We start from the raw sequence: 25181 nt of genomic DNA, 5'->3' as shown, positions 1-25181 counted from the left end.
TTTGGTTCCAGACCACTGCCATAAAGCAAGTATCACAGTAGAGCCCTAATTCTTTCACTGGTGGAGGGTCTTGCCTTCAACTTGTAAAGCATGCAATATCTGTGAAGCACATAAAAAACAAAGTTTGCCTGCATGATGTTTGAAAGGGATGGGGGGCACTTTATTTAGCAGCTGTGTTTATAATAAATTATGCTAATACAAAATATATTGCCAGTGATCCCCCATGATCTGTTTCAGAGAAGAAGGCAGATGGGATGGAGTCCACAATCTGACCATGTGCCTGACCTGGAATCAAACCTTGACTCCTGGTTCCTAGATTGACTATCAACCATTGAGCCGCGCCAGCTGGGCTCCCCCTGATTGTTATGGTATTTTACTTTTACTTTGCTGAAATAACAAAACTATATGTCCTTACAATCCATTTACTTTCCTCTAAATTGGGTTTATAATCCCTTCTGTTAAAATGAGATAATGAAACTTGACCTATTTAAAATAAGAATGCTATCCATGTAATTTTGGGGGGTTTACTTTTCTTTTTTGAGGTGACAGATAAAATAGAACTTTTAAACCTTATTCTGACTTCCTCTGACTGCCTCATTTGGCCAAAGGAGGGGTTCATTTCCAGTGTCCACAAGGGTCACACAGTGACCAGAACTGACAGCAGGGCTGGACTCCAACTCTTCCACCTCCTCTTTCAGAATATGATTGATGCTCAAGAAGAAACATATATAAAAGTGTCTTTTCTTTTTTCATCTTTTCTGACATCTAGAATGTCAAGTTTGAACCCTAATGAGCATAAAACCTAAGTGCAATCTGCTTTGTTTCATATATGTCCAAATGGTTGGAGAGTAAATTGTTCCTGTTTGGGAACTTCTTTGGAAAAGCATTGCAAATCAAATTATGTTTATGTTATTTAGGGATAAAACCTTTGATACTTCTTTATAAGTACACTAGGCTTTTAGAATCTTATTTCCACTATTACTGAAACAACCGAATCTGAGCTTTTATATTTAGGGAGGAGATTACTAAAAAAGTCAAAGGAGCCATGCCTTCACTTTGGGAAATTGGTAGGATGTGAGGACTTAGTTGAAGAATATTGAAAAACTCGCCCATGCCTCCTGCCAGCATGCAGAATCCTGACTTAGGGGAGCAGTTGGGGTCCCGCTGTGTTCCCCACATGCCCCTCCATCCACCCTGCTGCCTTCCACCCAGCACAGGCTGTATTCATGCTTCCCCAGCAGATTCTGGGTTCCTCTGGGAGATGTCAGCCACTAGAGGGCCCAAGATTTATGTAAGAATTAGTGATGAAGGTATCATTCCCCTTTAACCTTCCTTTTTTGGTCTCTGGCTTTTCCTCATTTAAAAGACATGTTAGTTCACTCCTTCAGCCTGCAAACTAGCCAAGGCCATTGTAAATACTAACCAGTGCTGTCCAGCCCTACCTGAAATCTATGAGGTGCAGTAATTCTCTGAAATGCAGGGACATTTTTAAAGAGGGAAGAACACAGGTTGAAGATTAGGGGCACATGGTTTGTCCCTCCCATGGTATTTTTGCTGAAAAAAGTGTGGGCTGTGGCAAGAGGCGTGAACATTTCCCCAGGCGACCTGGCAAGCACATGCTCTGGCAGCCCTGGCCAAGCCTCGGGGTTAATAGGCTAATGCAGAGCCACTCACTAGGTTCTCAGCCTCAGACTAAGCAGATGCCCAGCCTCTCAGCATCACAGCCCTTCAAATAGCACTTGGACTTGGCGGGTGTTGGAGGTGCTGACAGTCCTTTGAATGGCATAGGCCTTCATTTATGTCACGTGTAACACCAGACACTTAGCTCCTCGGCCCTCCCCAGCACACGGTGGTCTGCGGTGAGTCAGAAGGGTTGTGAGACTGCAGGAGGCAAGAAGGCATTTGGAAAGGTCTCTTGCTCTGCTCTGCTTGTGGAACACCAAGTAGGAAATCTAAAGGGACAGAATAATACATTAAAGTTTCAGTGTGTGTGATTTTTAAGTTATCCGTCATTTGCATTCCATAGGCTAGGGCTGGGATCAAGTACCATGTGGGCTCAACTGAAACACAGTTTCATCCAGATTATTTTGGTTACTCTGTAGTCTTTGGAAGTCCCTGATGATGGCCCTGCCAGCACATCCAGAAGCAAGATTTCAGGTTCTTGGAATGGAGGAATCTTTGAAGGCCAACCCGGGATGTAGGGAGAACATTATAAGAAAGCCAGAGTGCTGTGCTGCCCCTGAAACCTGAGGGCAAACTGTGTCTGGTCAGCTCATGCACTAATGCTGTGACACCAGCCTGGCGGAAGGCAGGACATGCCTGGTTTGGAGCCACATCTCCCTGTCCTACTGACACACAGTGTGGCTCCTGTCAACCAAATCCTGGGCCTGCATGCATTGTTCCTTGTCTGTCAGATTGGTAATAGCAATATTTAGTTTCTTAGAGACTGCTATGCAGGTCAGCAGATTATAAGGTAGACTAATAAGTGATTAAAGATTCCACAACTCATTTTTTTTCTAAGTCAGTTTTTAATTCCTCAAATCAGACACCAGGGAAACCAAATGATTATTTAGATGATGTTGTCATTGCTCCAAGGAATTGGGAGCTTTTTTTTAGAAGGTCCTCAAAAACTGTAGTGCATTATTTTTAATAAACTCAACTCCTGAGGATGAATTTCTTATTTTTTTAAATTCTCTCAAATCATTCGAAATCAAATCTAATTGGTTTAAAAGGGTAGATGGCCAAGATGAATTACTACTGGTCTACATCAAGGGTGAAGAGACGAGACCAGTTTGTATGAAAGATATAAGTGAGATGACTGTCTGTCTGCACAGGATGATGAATTAGAAGCACCTCTTTATTTGGCTGTAAAAATACTGGCACATTTACTTTTTGAAAGTCCCATGTATAGATACTTTGAAAACTCTGAGAGCTCTATTGCAGCATGCAAATACTATTTATATCTTTTCATGATTTGATTTTGTTAGATTCTTCTTTCTTATTAGAAAAAGCTGACTCATTGAGGATAATTGGAGAAAAGATAAAGCTCTTAGGTATATATAGACTGAACTTCAGATGAAAACACTGAAAGGAATTTAGAATTTGTTTTCAAGTACATGAACTAGCCCTTGTAGCATGCAGAGTCTTGTCAAACATCATTGATTATAGAATTTAAGGCTAAATTGATTCTTGAGCCAAATGGGGGCTCTCTTAGTAAGATTCTGACTTCAATTTCCAATGTATGTGTTTTTTCTCCCATAGCCAAGCAATTCTAACATCAGCTGGGTGTCCTATAATTCAACTCTATTCTGACACTCCGAACTAGCCCTTGTAGCATGCAGAGTCTTGTCAAACATCATTGATTATAGAATTTAAGGCTAAATTGATTCTTGAGCCAAATGGGGGCTCTCTTAGTAAGATTCTGACTTCAATTTCCAATGTATGTGTTTTTTCTCCCATAGCCAAGCAATTCTAACATCAGCTGGGTGTCCTATAATTCAACTCAATTCTGACACTCTATCTGGAGTTAGCAGCAGATACCACAGGTTAAAGACTCAGTCCTACAAGACTTCCTCCCACCCCCAATTCAGATGCCAGTCACAAGTCCAGGTTGTTACTTGTACTGCTTACTAGCTATAATTCAGAGGTTCCCACGACCTCCTCCTTGGGTTGATTAATTTGCTAGAGCAGCTCATAGAACTCAGAGAAACACTTACTTACTAGATCACTAGTTTACCGTGAAAGCATGTGACTCAGGAACAGCCAGTGGAAGAGATGTGTAGGGCAAGGTGTGTGGGAATGGGCATAGAGCTTCCACATCCTCTCCAAGCACACCACTCTCCCCAAGTCTCCATGTTCCACCAACTCAAGAGCTCTCCGAACCCTGTTCTTTTGGGTTTTTATGAAGGCTTCATTACATAAGCACTATTAAGTTCAGTTGCAAATAGTCGATGATTTAATCAATCTTCAGGCTCTCTCCCCTCTGGAGAGGTCAAGGAGTGGAGCTAAAAGTTTCAGCCTTCTAATCATATGGTTGGTTTTCCTGGCATCAGCCCCCATACTTATGTGCTTCCCAAAAGTCACGCCATTAATAATAAAAGACATTTTATGGCTCTCATCACTTAGGAAATTCCAGGAGTTTTAGGAGTTCTGTGCCAGAAACTGGGCCAAAGACAAAATATGTATTTCTTCTTATAAATCACAATATCACAGGTAGATAGGTAAGGTGGCATTATACCAGTTTTATGGAATGGACATTTGAGGTCTAACTGCTGTCACGAAGCATAAAGGAAGAGAAAAGAAGGGGAAGGAAGTGATTGGGGTGGGGATCTGAAACTCCTGCCCACTTTGGGGGGGTTCTTTTCTTCATGGCTTACTTTCCATTATTTGACTGAATGAATGGGCAAGTATAAGGTATGATTATGTATGAATTTATAAATGTAAATGGGTTATTAAGTACTGCAAAATTTTTCTTATTTGTTTAACAAAACTTTTATCATGGAATATATCACATCCCATCTCTAATTCAAATATTTAATTGAATCAGGAAACTTAATTGAAGGGCCCTTTGAGACCATCTAGTCCAGTTCCCAAAATGACCAATAAGGAAGGGAGACCAGGCTACTTAACCCAAGTTGACGGCCAGGCTAGAGCTGCTGTGCTGTTTGTGGGCACGTGTTAATGATATTTAAAAGGCATGGCCCAGCAGGCTGGGCAAAGAGGGCAAGGGAGTCTAAAGGGGGTTTAATCATTTTTTTCCCAATCTTTAAAGTTGTTGAGCATCAGCTCATGTGAGTTTAAGGATCACCATTTTTCTTTTTTTTTTTTGCCTTTTGTCTTTCCCATGTTTGTCCAAGTCAGCGGTCCTCAACCTGTGGGTCGCGACCCCTTTGGCGGTCGAATGACCCTTTCACAGGGGTCGCCTAAGACCATCCTGCATATCAGATATTTACATTACGATTCATAACAGTAGCAACATTACAGTTATGAAGTAGCAACGAAAATAATTTTATGGTTGGGTCACAACATGAGGAACTGTATTTAAAGGGCCAGAAGGTTGAGAACTACTGGTAAGTATTCTTCACTCATTATAATAGAGTCAGCTGAAACAGCCTCATGTTCACCAAAAGAACCTTTCACAGGTTATAACATCCAACCAGCTTTATATCAACTAGAGTTGAAATAAAGTAGGTTAGGTAAAAGTCTCAGTTAATTAGATTCTTTTTTTATGTATAGCTTTCCCCTGAGGAAAGTTGAAGTAATAATTTTTAAAGTGGGTTTGTAGAGAAGCTTCTGTATTAAGAGGATAGATTGGAAAGACCAAGTTTGTTTGGAGGGGAAAAACAGGGCTTAGGATACAGGAAGAGAAACAATCTTAAACATCTTCTTTCCCTGTAATTGAAAGATATGATATTAAGAGATTGTCAGCTTTTAAGTTTTTAAACCAATTTCTGCTATATTTTCTGCAAGTAAGTTACTACCTAGCAAGTCATTAAATGTTGTTTCATCAAGTGACCAAAAGGGGCCATTAGCATACATGTTTCTCTGGGGTCATGCCCTCAGCCCAAAAAGAAGGAAAAACCACAGCTGTTCCTTTAGTGGAATGATAATGCAGTTTTTATCTGGCAAGTCAAATTACATCTTTGCATTTCCGTCAACTTTAAAATCATTGGGGCCATCTTAGAAAGGGGATGCCTGTATTATTTTTTTAGACATACTTCAGAATAAATGAAATTTAGAGAGATTAAAATTAGGTAACTGTGGTTATTTAATGGCCAAAGACTTCTAAGTTATCTACATTATGGTTTTATTACAAGTAAGAGTTTGTTGCTGAACTGTTCGGTTGACATGTTTTCCTCTTAGATTAGCACTGCTGAAGAAGAGTGGGGAGGAAGATTGGAAAAACAGACTTACCAGAAAGCAGGAGTACGGCAAAACGACTGTTGCAAGTAGCCTGCACATACAAGAAGTGGAACAGTCACTCAAGAAGAAGGTAATGTTTTCCATGTTAGGAAAAGCACTGACATCATGCTCGGAAGTGCATCAAACAAGCATGCAAGACTTCACTGATCACTGACTGCTCTGTGAGGCGCTAGCACTTCCTTGCTCGTTGAGTTCACACTTAAAGTCTGTTGCACAGCAGCTTCAGGTGATCAAAAGGTAAAGTCTTGAGATGTCATAGAACTGGGAACAGCACCACCTGCATAATGTATTGGCAAACAAGTTCCTAAATTCTGAAGTGTGTACTTTTACTTCAGTTTAAAACCTTCTTAAATGAATTCTGACTCTACAATGTTATTAAAGCCTTTATAATGAACAACTTTAATTGACCACTAACACTTTATACGTTGCATATAAAGTATGGACTTAAATGTCCTATACTAAGATTTAAAACCTAAATATACAAAATAGGGACATAATTTTGTGGTCAGTGAAACCTTATTTCATAATTGTAAGCATATTTCACAATGAGCAGGTATGCCTTTTATTGAGAATATACAGGAAGATATATTACAAGTTTAAATAAAATTAGTAACGGATTGTTATCATTACTGGAAAGGATTTGATATGCAGAAGTATTGATTATTTGTTAAATTACTAATGTAATGATGACCAGCATTTGACCAGTTAGTGCACACTTTCAAAACAGATATTGGCTTTCCTGCTGCTTGGCCTGGTGGTTGCCGAAGTCTTGCTGGCTGTAGGCAAGGGGAACACCTGGGGCAGGCACATCCACAGGCAGCATCAAAAGTCTTCAAACAGAAAAGAAAAAACTTTCTACCAGATGATCACCTGGACCCCTTCTAGTTCTAAACCAACTTAAGCATCTGTAAAAGAGGGAAATTGTGAATGTGGCCCTTATACATTAAGAAACTTACAAATATGCTTGCACACAGAACTGTGAGGTGGGAGTTCTGACACTATTTTATATAGTATTTCTGTGTCTTTATAGGTCAAATTGGAATAGCAATTTGAATTCTCTCTTTTGAAACATGCATGATATTAAAGATAATGACTTAAAACATTTAATTCTCAGTCATTAGTAAATTTCTCAAATATAATCCCATGTGATTTTTGGATTTGCATACATGTGAAGTTTGGATTTTAAGAATGAGATCCTGAAGTGAAAGAAAATTGGGTCCTTCAACTAGGTCCCATTGCCCACAAACTTTATTTTAAAAAGTCTTGAAATCAGTAGTTCAAAAATAACTTTAACACTTAGGTCATTTTGGAAGATACAAAGAAGCCTGAGAAGATGGCAGGCGCAATGGCCAGGTGAAAATTCAAATAAAGCTGCAAAACACAAAGCTAGATAGATTCATCACAGAGTGTGGAAGGAGGTAAATGCTCCACCCACTTAGAAGACAGGTCATTTGAGGCTCTGCAAACCAGAGGCTGTGAGTAGAGGAAGTGATCTGAACTACCTTAACACTTGACTAAGGGACTTAGAAGTCAAGCGATGGGAGAAGGTGACTGCAGTTGCCGGTGGAGTGGAAATCCCAGTCAACAGAAGCACTGGGGCTCTGAGCATGACTGGGCTTGAGTGTGAATGATGCTCTGGACTAATGGAAGCAATGGTGAACTCACTGCTCCACCCGTCCTCAGTGACCTCATTCACTTTGGCCAGAGACAATCAGCTCTTTGAAGTTAAAATAAGTCGATCTATTTTAGGCTTTCCTAGCAGACAGTGAGACTTCTCAAGTTCTGTGGAGAACAAATGGTTTCACATGGCCTCTGATAAGTCCTTGCCTTGAATTCTTCCCAAGGGCCAGCAGTACATTTCTGTCACATCTCCACTCTGCTCAGATGTGAGGTGCCTTAAACCCGATCTGTCTTAAGACAGTCCCCAGACAGCCGAGGAGTGCTTGAGAAACACCACTGCGTGCTGGTGTCTGAATGCTGCCCTGGAGAGCAAGGACAGTCTTGACCTGTGGTATGTGCAGGTGGGACCTCACTGTGTGGGCCGGCTCAGGGGAGTGAGCACCAGAACCTTCCGTCTTTTCCACCAAGGTGGAAAGGAGCTGGCTTTACAGCCGGGTCATCATTTTCTGCACAATTTCATCAAACAGCACATATTCATGGTCACCACACATTTTACACTTAGTCCCCTCAAGCTTTTGTGTGCAGTAGGCATAGTCCCATGAGTTGTAGCCTATGGGAACACAGAGGAGGCAGGAAATAGAGACAGGACTCTAAATTGCTTCCACTGCCCCTATGAAAATAACTGCTGTCCAATAAACATAGTAATTTTATGTTATTTAGTAACCACATTAAAAATGTAAACATTGCCTTAAAAATCTATAGCTGCTGTTTCTGTCAAAGGGTTTATCCCAAAAGAATACAAATTTGTGGTGCAGTAGCCAGCATCTCATTCGGGAGCCTATGTGGTAAGAAATATTCTTTACGTCCATGAATCGATTTGGGAAACTAAGTCAATTCCTTTTCCTACTGGAATATCAGTCATTTCTCAGGGAATATATAACTTAACAGCAGTTCCTTGCTTTCCAAATCTGTCCCCCAAAACAGAGTTGATAAATTGGAGCACTAATTACTTAGGGAGCTGACTCTGTCCTTTCCTCTGACAAAGAGTTCAGGTTCCTTCTCTCTCCTCTCTTCCTATTTCCCTTACCACCTTTCTTTCCTCCTCTTTTCTTTCTCCTGTTCTTGGCTTATTCCAGGGCAGTGCTAACCTGACTTAAGCGTTTTTGCTTTTATAGCATATATAATTGGTTTTAAAGCCATTTGGTTTGTAGATTTGTGGAATGTGTACACATGGGCACAATCTGTGGACAGTTTCCTGCAGTGTAATTCATTCCATCAAAAGAATGAATGCAATGAAACAAAGTGACATTTTGAAGAAGTAATTTGGCAAAAGTTTCTTTGTTACAACAACATTGCAGTTACTTATTTTAAACAAATAACTCTTTTAAATTACAGCCCATGTTGGCATGCAGATAGTGAATCCCATGCCCCTTTGTTAAGATAATCACTGGGGATATCAGACATTTTTAGGAAATAAAAATAGTGTACAGAGTTTGTCATTACAATCCTGGGTCTACTTCTGGGTCACAAATTAGGATTTGATATTTGCTATCATTCAGTAAGGTCAGGTCACAGAGATTATTATGCTAAGTGAAATAAGCCAGTCAGAGAAAGACAAACATCACATGATCTCACTCATATGTGGAATCTAATGAACAAAATAAACTGACAAACAAAATAGATCCAGAGACATGGGAGCATGGAACAGACTGAGGAATCTCAGAAGGAAGGGGTCGTGAGGGTGAGAAGAGATTAACCAAAGAATTTCTATGCATATATGCATAACCCATGCACAGACAGTAGTGTGCTGAAGGCCTGGGGAGGGGGCTGGAGTGGGGAAAAGAGCGACAATGGTGGGAAAAAGGGGGACATCTGTAATATGTTCAATGACAAAGATAAATTTTAAAAAATACAAGAAAACACACACAAAAACTACCATTATAAAAATAATTAAGCTAAGATCTATGATGTCCCCAGAATGAGTCTTTGAAAATTTAAGGAAGGTACTGTAAATCTGCTACATGCACGTTCTCATTCCTGCTGTCATTGAAATTCTAAATCACAATTTAGGAGTGAAGTCAGTTTAAAGAGCAAGGGGAGGAGGAAGAAAGAGGCCCAAGTTAAAGTTTAGCATGCTGATGGGGTGGGGGGGCGGGGGGAGCTTGCCTGGTGTATGTCGCCTGCCAATGTGAGTACATGCATGCCTCTGGCTGAACCCAGGCACAAAATCCTGGCAAATGGTTATCACATCTTAACTTGACCCAGCTCTTCTGACACTCTGCAATGTTACCTATCTGTTTTAACCTGTAGGAAGAAGGAGGATTTACAGATGATAGTATCGTTTCTAAACTGCTTTGGGTAAGCCTGACTCTAAAACAGGTGTCCCTGGGTTACAGCAATATGCCTGCCAGCTATAATTCTCACAGGGGTGGCTCCCTTAGTGCCCTCTGGGTTTGGTTTCTTATCCCAAGGCAAGATGTCACTTTCATTCAGAGTGGGGAGCTATCCTGTGTCCTTAATTTTTTTTAGCATGTCATGAAAAAATTTGAAAGGCTTTGAAGTAGATATTTTATGGTAAATGTTAAAACTCAATTAAACTTATGGTTCCCTTTCTATAACTGAGTATCTTCAATAGATCATAAAACTGACTAGAGTATTCTTACTGTACTTATGGATTTATTTCAGCATTCTAAAAAATGAACAAATGGGAAGGACTCTTTTGAAAAGCTAACTGAAATTGCAATGAGAAATTAACATTCTGTTAGAGAAATCATTGTTTTTGTTTTTGTCTCTCCCCCTCCCCACCCGGATCTGATAAGTCTTCTCACCTCTAATCCTCTCCCTTTGCTCTATAGGAACCTGTATATGCTTCTACTTATTCTCCTACTATACCTGCTGCCCATAAACACCTGTCTTTTGTATCTATTAATCAGGTGAGGAAAGCCTAAACATATTAAGCCTCATTGCAATTTCTGAGCAGTAGGGAAGCTTGTTTCATTTAGGGAAGTTACCGCTGCCTGTGTGTGTGTGTGTGTGTGTGTGTGTGTGTGTGTGTGTGTGTGTGTAATCAGTTCATATATTTATAGTCAGTCACATATATCATATATTTGGCTCAGACTTTCAGATAGACCTGATGATATTAATTCACTTCATAATCATGAAACTGGTTCAAGAAATACTCCAGAGCAGCGGTCGCCAACCGGTGGTCCACGGACCACAGGTGGTCTGTGAGGTCTGAAAGGTTGGCGACCGCTGCTCCAGAGAGTTCCTTGCTCCAGCTCAGCAATAATGCCATCTTGCTTAGCTTGATGAACAAGAAGGATGAATAAGGTGGAGGCAGTGTGGGGTGTGGAAGGGACAGGGAGGAAGGGGCTAGTGTGGCGTGAGCTGGTTGCAGTGGTTCTATTGAAATGAAAAACCAAAGCCTCCTGCTTCCTACCCACTGTACCCCATCTGAACCCCACCCCAGAGGAGGGACCTGGCCTGGCTCAAGGCTTCTGTTGGTGCCTAATATGTGATAATTTTTAAAGCTAAAAATACCCATGTTTGGTTTTCTAATGTTGACATTTTTGCAGGAGTCTCTACCCCACTTTGCCTCCATGATTGGTTTTTATTCCCCTTGGAATGTCTCTGGTGTCAGAAGAGCTATGAAAAGCAGCCACATACACTTTGCCATGAGCCCCATATTCTCCTCTCCTCCATCAATGGGACCTGGCTCAGTCATTTCCTTTTTAGGGACTTTATTTGCTCTAAGGTGCTCTCTTCAAAAATTTCATGACTATACTGTCCCCTTAGGCCTGGTAGTGATAAAACAGGCTTCTGAGTGTTAGGTGCAGGATTTCAAACATGAAATCAACAGTGCTGCCAGGGAGAGGTTTCTTGGGGCTCTTCTGTCTGTATCTCGCATCTTCACACATGGAAACTCCCCGTTTCTACTCCTGCAGGTGGACTTTTCCCTCACCCTCCTTGGTTCCTTTCCTCTGAAGTTAGGCATGCTGGTCTGTGAGCCAGCCTCACATAGCCAGTCAGTGTCCACCCAAAAATGAGGTTGAAATTAGAGGGGGCACATGAGTTATTTCTTCTAAATAAGTCAACTTTAAATTAAAAGATGTATTGTTGAGCTCCTTAAATATAAAACATATATATTATATACATATATACTTTTTTAATAGACTGGTTTTTAGAGAAGTTTTAGGTTCACAGCAGAATTGGGCAAAAAATACCCACCACTGTGCACACAGCCTTTCCCACTATCATCATCCCCATCAGAGACATACATTTGTTACAGTTGATGAACCTACACTGACACATCATTATCCCCCAAAGTCCATAGTTTACACTTGGGTTCATTCTTGGTGGTGGGCATTCTATGGGTTTGGACCAGTGTGTAATAGCTTGTAGCTGTCAGTATAGCACCATGCGGAATAGTTTCACTGCCCTAAAAACCCTCTGTGCTCTGCCTATTCATCCCTTCTCTTCCCACCCCCAATTCTTGACAATCACTGATCTTTCTATTGTTACCATAGTTTTGCCTTTTCCTGAAAGTTGTATAGTTGGATTCATTCAGCCTTTTCAGATTGGCTCCTTTCACTCAGTAATATGCACTTAAGGTTCCTCTATGTGTTTTCATTACTTGATAGCTCATTTCTTTTTAGTGCTGAATAATATTCCTTGTCTGGATGTAACACAATTTGCTTATCCATTTACCTACCAAAGGGCTTCCTAGTTTTGGCAATTATGAAAAAAAGCTTCAATAAATATCCATATACCAGTATTCTTTTTTTGTGTGTGTAGCTAGAAGTTTTTCAACTCCTTTGGGTATTAATGAGCCAATTACTGGATCATATGGTAGGAGTATGTTTAATTTTGTAACAAATTGCCAAACTGTCTTTCAAACTGTCTTACATATCCACCAGCAACGAATGAGGGTTTCTGTTGCTCCACATCCTCACCAGCATTTGGTGGGTACAAGGTTTTGGAATTTTGCTATTGTAATAGGTGTGTAGCAGTATCTCGTTGTTTTAACTTGCATTTCCCTGGTGGCATATGATGTAGAGCATCTTTGCATGTATTTATTTGCCATCTGTATATCTTCTTGAATGAAATGTCTGGTGAGATATTTTTATTATTTTTTAATTGGTTGTTTTCTTATTTTGCTGAGTTATAAGAGTTCTTATTTTTAAGTTAAAAATATATTTACTGGAGGCAATCTATGTTTTATCACTTGAAAGTTAAAAATGTCTTAAAACTTTTTTATTTTTACTTCTTGACAGTCTTCCCAGATAAATATTTTATGTACCAGTTAGTGGCACAAGCTTGTCAGTTTTCCCAGATGTCAGGAGACTCCTTTCCTCGGCAGTCCTGGTGTCAGCATTCAGTGACTCAAAGGCTCAGAGGAGAAAACAGCACTTACACAGAACACACACTGTGTCTAATGAACTGTTTGTCTCTTTATTAAGCTTCAGCATACAATGTCTTCTTCCTCACATGCCTCAGGGCTGTACCAGAATAAGATTTTCCTTAATTCCCCTCCCCTTATTTTAGAAGCTGGTGGATGGTGACAAACCAAGTTATGGTTACTTTGAGGTCTACACGTAGTTGAGATCTTCTTCATGTTTTATTCTGACTACTTGAGGCTGCATGCCCTCATTTTGGTTGGAAATCACTTAAGACAGGGAGAAAGCTAATTTTTTTAATAGTGCACAGAATTCTAAATGGTAATAGCATTTTTGAAAACTGAGAAGTACTTTTGTCACTTTACCTTATTTCTGTTACTTAACATGTTCTTTGATCATTTCTATAATTTAGTTTAAGTAGATGTGAATAAGATAAAAAATTTTAAAGCCACATCACAATATTTTCCACCCATAAAGCTCTCCAGAATCTATTCTTAAGATTGCACTAATCCTATAATACAGGTTAGTTCCACTCTCCCTTGTATTAGCTCACTGTGTCAGAAACATGTAGCGAGAGTTGCACTATAATTTCTTAGTACAGTTGACTCTAGATCAATGCAGCAGTTAGGAGTACAGACCTCCCACCCACACAGTTGAAAATCCATACATAACTTTTGACTACTAGTAGCCTACTGCTGACCAGAAACCTTATAGATAAAATTCAACTCATTTAACATATTTTGTATGTTATGTGTATTCTTACCACAAAGTACACCAAGGGAAAAGAAAATGTTATTAAGAAAAATCAGAAGGAAGAGAAACTACATTTACAGTATTGAAAAAAAAAATCACATGTAAATGGACCCATGCAGTTCAAACCCATGATGTTCAAGAGTCAACTGTAGGTATGTAGAGGCAAACCCATCAGTAACAGTGTGGTAGCTTGAAAACATTTTTGCAGGACGACCCTTTGCACAGTTTCAAGCTGTGTTCTGCTAGGTCCCTGTCCATCCCTAAGAATATCTTCTCTTCTCAATTGTTTCACTGACTTTTAAACACACACACGTTTCCTCCCCTCTCCATCTCCATCTCTGCACACCTCGTTCATGGAATCTGTGTTGGAACAAGTGAAGCACAGGTTGGGTAGGGCTTCTATTTGTATTCTGACAACTCTCTCTTACTATTCCTGGCAATCCTAAATGTCATTGACTAAACCTGGATAAACCTGGAAAAATGACCCAATATTTACTGCAATATGTATTATGTCCTTCTCTAAGTGGGGAAGAAAAACTTAGAAAGTTAAAACAGTACAATAATGAAGTCTTAAGCTAAAAAAGAAAAGTAAATGGACAGAGATGTCCATCTTATTTGTTTTCACATTTTGAGTTCTATAATTTAATAGCAACTTGGAACAATTTCTTTATTAGATTCTCCAGTGAATATATAAGCTATTAGAGGCCCAGTGCACAACATTCGTGCACTGGGGGGGGGGGTCCCTCAGCCCGGCCTGCACCCTCTCGCAGTCCGGGACCCCTCAGGGAATGTCCGCCTGCCAGGGAGGGTGGAGAGGCTCCTGCCACTGCCACTCCACTCCCTAGCCATGAGCCTGGATTCTGGCTGAGTGATGCTCCCCCTGTGGGAGCAAACTGACCACCAGGGGGCTGCCCCTGCCCCCTGGTGGTCAGTGCGCATCATAGCAACTGGTCGACCAGTCGTTCTGGTCATTCTGCCATTCGGTCGCTGGGCTTTTATTATATAGGATATTTTTCTTATTTCATTGGAGAGTCATGTAGAGTGAGATAGCAGGAATTAGTGGGCCTTAAACCAACCCCACTAAGTAGCAGAATTAAGGTGAAACTTCTAGAGAAACAAAACCTTTTACGTTTAATGTTATCATTTAGAGGGGAATAAAAAAATATGCCTTCTTAACACAGATGAAACAGCTGTATCATTCCAAGGCTCCTATGTGTCACATTCTCAAAGGAGCTCCAGAGGAATCCCAGTGCTTTGGGGAATGGAATTGCTGACTTGGGGATACCAATTTTCTGAGTCATTAACCATACCCCACTACCACACCCAGGACCTTGGAGAGGCTACTGAGTTCACTACAGAGCAGTGATGTCTGGATCCTTGGACAAGCAAACCTTGGCACATTATATGGTTTTTTTCCCAAAATATTTAAGTCAAGTGCTATATTGATTTGATTAAAATTCACTCCTGGGACTTCATATTCAAAGAAAATTAATTTTCTTTTATGAATTTTCATGAAATCCTCCTGGCAAGTCAACCTCATAGTTTATTTAAGAAGGGTATGTGATTCACAGAGTTACTTGGAATTAGGGTCATTTTGACAATTGCAAGTGGGAAAGTTAAAAAAAAAAGGATTTTAAACATTTTTGATAACTCTATTTTGATAAAATTTAAAACTTATAAAAAAGTCATCATAGAGACAGGGTATTCTCATATCTTTTACCAGGTTTATTTTTATTTATTTATTTATTTTAAAAATATATTTCTTATTGACTTCAATTTATTTTAAAAATATATTTCTTTATTGACTTCAGAGAGGAAAGGGGAATGAGAGAGAGAGAAACATCAATGAGAGAGAATCATTGATCGGCTGCCTCCTGCACGCCCCCTACTGGGGATCAAACCCACAACCCGGGTATGTGCCCTTGGCTGGAATTGAACCCGGGACCCTTCAGTCCACAGGCCGATGCTTTATCCACTGAGCCAAACCAGCTAGGGCTTTTACCAGATTAATATGTTGACATTTGCTCCCTTCCCAACTCCTCTCACCCTTCCTCTCTCTATCCCCCACCCCAGTGCTGGCTGGCTGCTTTCCCTTATATATTTACTAGTGGCCCAGTGCACGGATTCATGCACATTGAAAGGAAATTAATTAGAAAGTGGCCTGCGGGGCAGAACTGGGCAAGACGGGCCGGACATGCCCTGTAGCCAACCTCCCTTGTTCCCTTCCTGGTGGCACACCTGGGGTGGTGCCATAGATCGAAGGGTGTCTATGGAGTGAGCAGGGTCCCTCTGGTAGTGGGGTCCCTTGACCTGGCCTGCAGGGATTGGACTAAAACCGGCTCTCTGACATCCCCAGAGGGGTCCTGGAGTATGAGAGGGCACTCTGCAAAGTTGCTGTCGTACAGGGTTGGAACACAAACGCAACTGTGCAGTAAACCAGATTCAGGGCCTACAGTGCCCCAGCAACAACATAACCCATGGTCAAAGGTGGAATCACAAGGCCCCACGAGGAATCGGGCTCCCTCCTCTCATTTCAGGGTTGCATCACCTGAGAACCGCCGCTGCCAAGTTACTGCAGCTCGGCAGCTCCTGAGTTGAGCATCTGCCCCCTGGGGGTCAGTGCTCATCATAGCGACCATTTGGACAGGCGGAGGGACACTTAGCACATTAGCCTTTTATATATATAGATATCACCACCCAATACCATCACATTAGGGATTAGCTTTCAGCCAATGAATATGGGGAGGAAGGGGAAGCACAGACATTCAATCTATGGCACACTTCCATAACTATAATACAGTCATCAAGATGAGGAAATATCACATTGATAGAATGTTTAATCCATGGTTCATATTTCAATTTTGTCAATTTCTCCCTAATGACTTCCCTTTTACCCCCACCCACACCCTATTTAGGATTCAAGCCAGGATCATGCATTGTATTTTGTTGCCCTGTCTCTTTATTAAAAGGTTTTTAACCTAATTTAAGTGACCAAAGATCTTAGAACCAGTTCTGGCTATGATTGCTCTGTGGAAGAAGTCTGTAAAAGGAAGACTCCTAAACGAGATGATGGCGAAGTCCATATTTGTGGCTTAAGCCAGCTGGTGTCAGCGCAGGCATGGTTTTATGCTGCTGGAAAGGCAGGAAAGACCTGTTTCCTGCACTGCCTCCGTCGTCCCAGGGCTTTAAGAAGGGCCCCCCCACCACCACCACCCCAACAAATCTGGGAGTTATGCCCTGTTGGTCAGTTAAGGGAAGCTGATTTGCCACTTGGATGGAGTTGAGGAAGAATCAGTGGCCCCAGATGTATTTCCCCTCAGGGCTGCTGGCATTCACACTGTGTCATTGGAGGCCTGACCCTCACTTTTATTCATTTTATTCAAAGGAAAAGTCCTTATGAGAGAAGAGGAGCTGGGGAAACTGCCAAATGCCTTAGCGGAAATGGCATTCCTCGGTCTAAGAAGATCCTGGGGTGAAAGCAAAAGCACAAACCCAGGAGGTTGGCCACCACCATCTTTAGAGCTCCTCCTGGATGGCCTCGAGGGGACAGCCCAGAGGCTCCTGTCTGGGAGGGGCTCTCCTCCTCCACACTGGCCCCCAGGGCTCCTGCCCTCTCCCTCGCTTCAGGCCCTGGCCCATGCCCTCACAGAGAGGGGTTTAGAGTGAAGCTCTGTCCTGCCAACATTGGAAGGCCTCCTGCCCGAACCACCCTACTACCATCACCCACTCTTTCTCAGGGCCACACCCCTTCTCTCTGGGCCTGGGTGCCTTGAGCCCGGTCCTCTGCCTCCTTCCTGCTCTTCATCCTCTGACCTCAGCCCCAGCAGCCTGAGCTCTCCCTCTTGCCCTGCTCTCTCAGTCCCCTCAGCTTTTCCCTTGGGCCAAATGAGTATCACCAATGGCTTAGAAAGTGAAGAGGCAGGAATCTCCAGAACCCCAATTAGAAGTTTATAAAAAGCATTTTTTACATGAAAACTTTATTATATATATGTTATATCTGTAGCACAGTTCATCCTCATTGTCAGATATATTATGACCTACAAGTTAGGCCCTGATTGCCTAACTCCCATGTAACATAGATGCTCTAGAAAAAAGCATGTCAAGTTCCAGAAAACCTTACAGCACCTTACTCCTGATCAGCTTTTCCTGCTTTATGATTGACCATGTTCCTGTGTACTTAGTTGGTAAGATCTTCTAGATTGATAGTGTTCTTTGTGATACATATGCTAATATGTGTAATACATATATATATATGCATATATACAAACACACATATATATATATATTCATATACACACATAATGTATATGAATAAAATAATCTCATCACCTGAGTTTAACCAGATAGGTAAAACAGACAAATTTAAAAACCCTGTAAAGGTCCTGGCATGAAGGCTGTCTCTATTTTTGTTTATTTTTACAAAGTATTGTTCTGGTGTTCCAATTTTTCAGACAAATAGTTAAAAAAAAACAACTAAGTTTTGATTTAAAGTTTCAGTATTGCTGATGGTGATCTCTGATCCAAGCTGTAAGTAAGGAAGGCAAACCTACTTCAGAACAGCTACGGCCAGTTTCGGACAGTGTTGTATCCTCTTTGTTTGCCTGCTTTTCAGCTCACGAAATGCTACGGGCTAAAATTCACCTCTCTCTCATTTCCCTCTTCTGTTTTCTCGTTTGTACATGTTAAACTCAGCAGGTCACAGAAAGTCGAGAGAGCCAAATGACTATCGAAGAGAGGAAGCACCTCATCACTGTGAGAGAGGAAGCTTGGAAGACAAAAGGCAAAGGGGCAGCTAACGACTCCACCCAGTTTACCGTGGCTGGGAGAATGGTGAAGAAAGGTCAGTATGCAAATGTGCATGTTGTACACGTGTACATGTGTGCATACATGCTCCATCACCCATGGAGGGGAGGAGGTCCCGTGACAGATCAATGAAAACAATCGCACCATGGTATATTTTAGTTTTTAATCTCAACAGATGTTGTGTAAATGTGTTTTGGGGTCGGTTTTTTTAGATATTTCTACCGAAACCTTTTTATACATAGCATCATCTTCAATGTAAAAGGCATAATTCAATTTCAAAACTTAGCCATTTGGAAATTGAGCACAAGTTTCAAAAGCAATTGCAAGTCTGCCAACAAATCTTAGTTCTTTCCCATAATTGCTTTCAAATTATTTCCATTTTTTTGCCATCTGGCAATCAGTTAACCCAAATTAGCCTTTCTCAATGAAGAAGGAGTTTCCCTCTTCTCCCTTGTAGGGTAATTCCTAGGTCCCTTTCCATAAAGCTGAGTTCTCTGGCTTACAAAGCTGTATTTCCAAGTATGTTTTAAACATCTTTTAAAATATATACCCAATTCAAGGAGTGGGATTTCCTGCAGACAGTCATTTATCTGCATCTGAGCTCTTGGAACTAATTTGAAACCTGTACACAAAGATTTATGAAATTGAGGAATCACATGGTTAGTAAAGTCACCAGAGAGCTTTAAGCCTCCATATCCTGTAGGAAATGTTTAAAATTTGGATCCCTTTGTCTCTTATTGCGTATGCCTTTATTTTCTGGGTTATTGTTTAAAAACAAATTTTCTAAGTTAGTGATAAAGATTTTCACATTCACTTAGAGTTCATTTATGTTGTCATTAGCTCTTCTAAGTTTATCTTTCCCTTTTCTCAAAATCTTTCACGATTCTCACTCATAAATAGTGCCTAACTCACTGTAGTCTCATAATAAATCTTTGCAGATGGAAGAGAGGGAGGGAAAACCCTTGAATTGTGATTAACTCAAATCTTGGTGGAATAATCCTCGCTAACAAATTCTTAACTAATCTTGGAATTGTCAAAAGATAATAGCAGATAATTTACTCTCACAAAATGAGATAGCATTTGAGTATTTTCGCCAAATCACAGAAGAGTGTAATCATGTTAAACCTCTTTAATATGAGCCCCATCCTGTGCTATCAAAAGCAGCTCCTGAAGACCCACATTGATCAAGAAGAATTCAAGTTGAGAACTTGAACCAGAGCTCAGATCTAGCCTGGACTTTTATCCTGATGACTTTATTTTTCTTTCATCTTAAAAATCACATTTATTTGTAAGTAGGCCACTTACTACCAAACCCTGCTGCTCTAGTCCACAGCACTGTGAGATGAAGGATATTTGCTCTTACGTGGGCTCGGAGAGCAAGATCCAAGAAGTTCCTATCTCAGTGGACGAGTTTGCATTCACATTTTCCTGACTAAATCAGAGATCTTTATTTAACAGGTGCTATGTTGTTGGCTCAGGAAATAATTTTCTTACACTTTTAGCCTAATGAAAAACACTGTACCCTATTTTTCTAATATTTGTTACCACCTACTGGTTATATGTTTCACTTGCGTTATCAGCTGTTTTTTATTTGCCGTAATATGGCATCCAGTTTATACTCACTATAGAATAAAATAACCCCCTACACTACAGTCACTGAGACATCCCATTTCATCTAGTTACAATGACACGTATGAGTTACTGCGTATCAGTGAATTGCCAAGAGGCACACTGTACTCTCATTTTCATTCTCTCAGGCCAGGAAACTCTACTATTCTCTAGCCTCATTAGGACTTTTCCCCTTTTTGATACTCCTAGAGTGTGTGTAACAATTAGCACTCCAAAAGCTTTCTGTGATATTCTAGTATTCTCCTGGAAGAAAACTACTCAAAGTATGCCTTTGAACAAGAGGGATATGAAAATGTTCCTGAAGAGAGTGGGTAATGGTTTTTGCAAGTAGAAGTCATTGAAAAGAGGTATGGGGAGTGCTCTGTTTTAGTGTGTAATTTAAATCTATTTGCCCTCTCACATTGCAGAACATACTTATATCTAGCTGGGAAAGAGGTGGCCCACATCCAAGAGCTCTCCTGCATGCTGCTGCCTGAATGGGCAGCAGGGGGCGCCCTGGCAGTACAGAGGGCCAGGTTTCCTGGTTGCCTGTTTTTAACTTTAGAGTTAATGACCTCCGTGCTAATGAACCTTTCCATGTCTCTTTTGCATCCTTTTAGTAGGTAATGATTTACTGCTCCAGCCTGTGATACCAAATTTCACCTATCTTTATTATCTTTCAAGAAAAATTTATTTTCTCACTGATGGAAACCCTTTGCAGGTCTGGTAAATGAAATCAAATTTGAAAAGTTGACATCATCAAGCAAATATATGTATGTCTTAAGGACTTCTAGAATAGCACCTAAAACTTAAGTTTTAAACTAGATTTCAGTATTTTGCCTTAAAATTTTAATGCTGCAATACATCTTTCTCTAGCTCATAGGAGGAAGGAGCAGAGCAATTCATTAATTTATTTTTCCTTGTAGGTGATAGTGACTCATCTTCTTCAGATGTGCTTTGAGGGATGCTTAAAGTGACAATGTTATCTAAGGATTTCACATTTATACAAACAACATTAACACCTCATTTTTTCCTTTGTAAATATACTAATTATTTTCCTTTCCAAATCCTTCTATTTAAGTTGGGTGTGAGAAGGGATGTTGATTTTTGTTTTTATCAAAATTTCTTGTTCTGACCAGATACCTTTTTTATGCTGGAATTCCTTTCTTTCCCTTTCATGTGTCCCTTACCATTTCTCCCTTTAAAGATTCCCCACCCTGCTTCGTGATAAATATATGAGAAAGCGTATCATGGGTTCCCAGCCACACCAGAGATGGATATGCCCTTCCAAAGATCACAAATCACTTTCACTGTGTACTCTTCTGTCTTTTCTTCTACAGGGTTAGCACTCTTCAGTTATTGCTCAGTAAAGCCACACTCCTCTGAGTGATGCTCCAAAGGCTAGACTGTCCCTACCTCACCTCAGCCTGGAAGGAAACTGGTGCTGGCAGCCACTGCCAGCCAGTGCGACACAACCCCTTCTCCTCTTCCTCCATGGGAGATGGTGCAAATAGACTTCCTCCTCAACTATGCACACCACCACTAAGGGCCTTCAGAGCTCACACTCCATTTATTCAAGTATATTCTGATAGACTGTTGTACCTTCTTATCCCACTTATGTGTTACGGCCATGTTTCCCCACATCCTCATTATTCATTTTGGAATGGCAGCTTATCAGCTACTAAAGTCCTTAGAAACTATCAGATTCTATCTACATGTGCAGTTGTCCTACACAGTCATGGTACCTGCCAAATGTACTTGTATGTGCACATGCATGTTTGTGTATAAATTCTATAAATTGTAAAATGTACATTGGAGATAAGAGAGGTCCACCAGGGTTAGGGGAATTTCCAGGAATGACCCTGAGGTACTAAATAGCTCCTTGTTTGTTCTGCAGGTTTGGCATCACCCACTGCCATAACGCCAGTAACGTCCCCTATTTGCAGTAAAACAAGGGGCACAACACCCATTTCCAAACCCCTGGAAGGTAAGTCACCACGGCACCCGATATGCCAGGGGCTCTGTGATCAGAAGAGTCCTCAGTGGGTCTCTCTCATTGATGGTTTCTACTTGCCTAGATATTGAAGCCAGACCAGACATGCAGTTAGAATCGGACCTGAAGTTGGACAGGCTGGAAAGCTTTCTGAGAAGGCTGAATAACAAAGGTACATGCCAGAAGCCAGAGGGAAGCTTTGGTTTATATACCTGTAGCACACTGCGATTCGTATTTCAGTGAGTAGCTAAGGAAACATAAAAGAACCTGCTCCTCTCTCAAAACCTCTACGTCCCAATTGTGATGGCTTTCCCCTCAGTTAAATTGTCTTCTTTCTATATGACTGGACCGATTTATTCTGTAAGCATTATCTTTGCTGTTATCTTTTTAAACATTAAGTTACTAATCAAGCCGGATTGTATTACCAAGCTCTGATCCATTTGATAATGTACTAAATTGGGGATCCCCAATAACATTTCTTATTAAAATCTAAATCTTGGGGGTGTCATCCCATCAGAATCATGATTTAATTTTGCTTTTAACCCTGAGAGCAGATTATTCTACTTATACAAAGTCAACATGATCTTGGGCCTGATTAACCTTAAATTGTATATGTTAATTTCCAGTAAGGTAGCAGCTGATATATCTTATAATCGCAAATAATTTCTAAAAGGAAATTTTGGTAAATAATATGTTGAAATAAATATTTCAGTACAAAAGTCAATGGAATATACAAAATGAAAGAATAAAATGTAGTAATACCCTTATCTCTTAATTAAAATTTCCAGTACTTGAAGCTTATCAAATATTATACTTTGGGAATCCCTGTCATTGAAACTGACCCCTAATAGGTGGGAAATAATACAAAAGAAAAAAAAAAAAACCACCCCCACACACACAAAAAAACCCTTTAAACCAGAAATATAAAAGTGTAATAGGATAACTAACCTGGCAAGGCAAGCAGTGCAACCAGTTCAACAGTGATCTAGCCCAGGGGTCTAATCCAACTCACCACCTGTTTTTGTAAATTGAGTTTTATTGGAACACAGTCATGGCCACTGTTAAGGTATTGTCTATAGTCACTGTTGCACTACAACAACAGAGTTGAGTAGTTATAACACAGGCCATATAGCCTCCCATGTAAAGCCTAAAATGTGTACTTCATGGCCCTTTGCAGAAAAACATTTTTCTGACCCCTCATACAGAGACTGAGGCTACTTCTGCTTCGAGTAGCAAAAGGAATTTAGTGGGCTTGTGTGCAGCAAGGACAGCCTTGTGTCTTCTACACGTCACAATGCAAGCGTTGTTCGCACTGGAAGTCCTTCCATGAGAAAGCAAGGAAGGCCTAGGAGGCATCCACAGGACCCTGGATATCACTATTATGGCTGTCACTATGGAGAGGGGCGGGGGATAATTGTTAAGATATTGTGAGGTGCAGTTGGAATAATGTTTTTACACAAATTTATGTTGTTTACTTGCTTGTTTATTGATAGTTGGTGGGATGCAAGAAACTGTACTCACTGTCACGGGCAAATCTGTTAAGGAAGTGATGAAGTTGGACGATGACGAAACCTTTGCCAAATTTTACCGCAGCATGGATGATACCGTGCCAAGGAGCCCTGTAGAGCTGGAAGAAGATTTTGATGTTATTTTCGACCCTTATGCCCCCAAGTAAGTTACTGAAATTTCCATCTTTCACCTACTGAGAATGGACTCCTCCATCGGCCTCTACCCAGGATTTCCATGAGGCTCTTCTCTCTCACTCTGATAAAACTTCATTACAGACAAATTATACAGTAGTAGTCGTCCCTCCCCGCCCCCCGGCCCCTTTATTCACAGAGGGTATGTTCTAAGATGCCTGAATCTGGAGATCATACCAGATCCTTCATATAGTATTTTTCCCCCCTGTATTTCATAAATATAAATACCTTTTCACTTAAAGGAAGCACTATATGGCTTCTCTGAATTACCATCATCACTACTCTTGTTCTTTGGGGCCATTATTAAGTAAAATAAGGGTGACTTAAACACAAGCACTGTAATAATGTGACAGTCGATCTGATAATCAAGGTGGCTACTAAGTGACTAATAGGCAGGAACACCTACAAGGTGGATGAGTCACAGGATGGAACGGAACGGCAACAAGTGTTACACTGCTATTCAAAATGGCACATAATTTAAAACTTATGAATTATTTATTACTGGAATTTTCCATTTAATATTTTCATACTGTGGATGATCCTTGGTCACTAAAACTGTGAAAAGTGAAACCATGGAATGGGGGGGAGAGGGGTCCTACTGTATTCTCTGAGCCAGACACGTAGTGCTGTGGGTAGATGAAACATGCATGCCCAGAACTGATGCACATTCAGGCATGTGCCACAGATATTTGTCCTGTTCCTAAAATGTCTCTGGATTTTTCACATACTCCAATATTGTTCTCCATATTATTAGACTAACATCATTTCGTAGAGATTTCTATACCGTCCTTTATTTGATACTAGAGGCCGGTGCACAAAAATTTGTGGACTCGCGGGGGTTCGTCAGCCTGGCCTGTGCCCTCTGGCAGGCTGGGACCCCTTGAGGGATGTCCACCTGCTGGCTTAGGCCCGCTCCCCGGGGGAACGGGCCTAAGCTGGCAGTCAGACATCCCTCTGGCAGCCTGGGAGCCCTTGGGGGATGTCCACTTGCCAGCGGGGAGCAAGCTTAAGCTGCAGTTGGACATCCTTAGCACTGCTGAGGAGGCGAGAGAGGCTCCCACAACCACCGCTGTGCTGGCAGCCGTCTGCCTGGCTTGTGGCTGAGCAGAGCTCCCCCTGTGGGAGTGCACTGACCACCGGGGACAGCTCCTGCATTGAGCGTCTGCCCACTGGTGGTCAGTGTGTGTCATAGTGACCAGTCATTCCCAATCGTTCTGCTGTTAGGGTCAGTTTGCATATTACCCTTTTATTATATAGGATAGAGGCCTGGTGCACGGGTGGGGGCCAGCTGGTTTTCCCTGAAGGGTGTTCCGGATCAGGGTGGAGGTCCCCACTGGGGTGCCTGGCCAGCCTGGGTGAGGGGCTGATGGCTGTTTGCAGGCTGGT

At 41.1% G+C, this 25181-nt stretch overlaps 1 protein-coding gene across 2 annotated transcripts in view; it reads left to right on the top strand.

The window, feature by feature from the left end:
* SVIL (supervillin) overlaps positions 1–25181 on the top strand; it is a 115333-nt gene that overhangs the window by 46747 nt on the left and 43405 nt on the right. The window contains exons 17-22 of one of the 2 annotated variants that reach the window (XM_014547953.1): positions 5863–5992; positions 9853–9900; positions 18384–18531; positions 22000–22089; positions 22181–22267; positions 23589–23766. In XM_014547953.1, the coding sequence (XP_014403439.1) occupies positions 5863–5992; positions 9853–9900; positions 18384–18531; positions 22000–22089; positions 22181–22267; positions 23589–23766 (681 nt within the window). The remainder of the gene's footprint in view (positions 1–5862; positions 5993–9852; positions 9901–18383; positions 18532–21999; positions 22090–22180; positions 22268–23588; positions 23767–25181) is intronic. The other variant, XM_014547954.1, reaches the window with a different exon arrangement.

The sequence above is a fragment of the Myotis brandtii genome, unplaced genomic scaffold (assembly GCF_000412655.1).
Source record: "Myotis brandtii unplaced genomic scaffold, ASM41265v1 scaffold49, whole genome shotgun sequence".
Classification (NCBI taxonomy): Eukaryota; Metazoa; Chordata; class Mammalia; order Chiroptera; family Vespertilionidae; genus Myotis; species Myotis brandtii.
The sequence above is the reverse complement of the archived record's forward strand: the minus strand, read 5'-3'. Positions and strand labels throughout refer to the sequence as shown.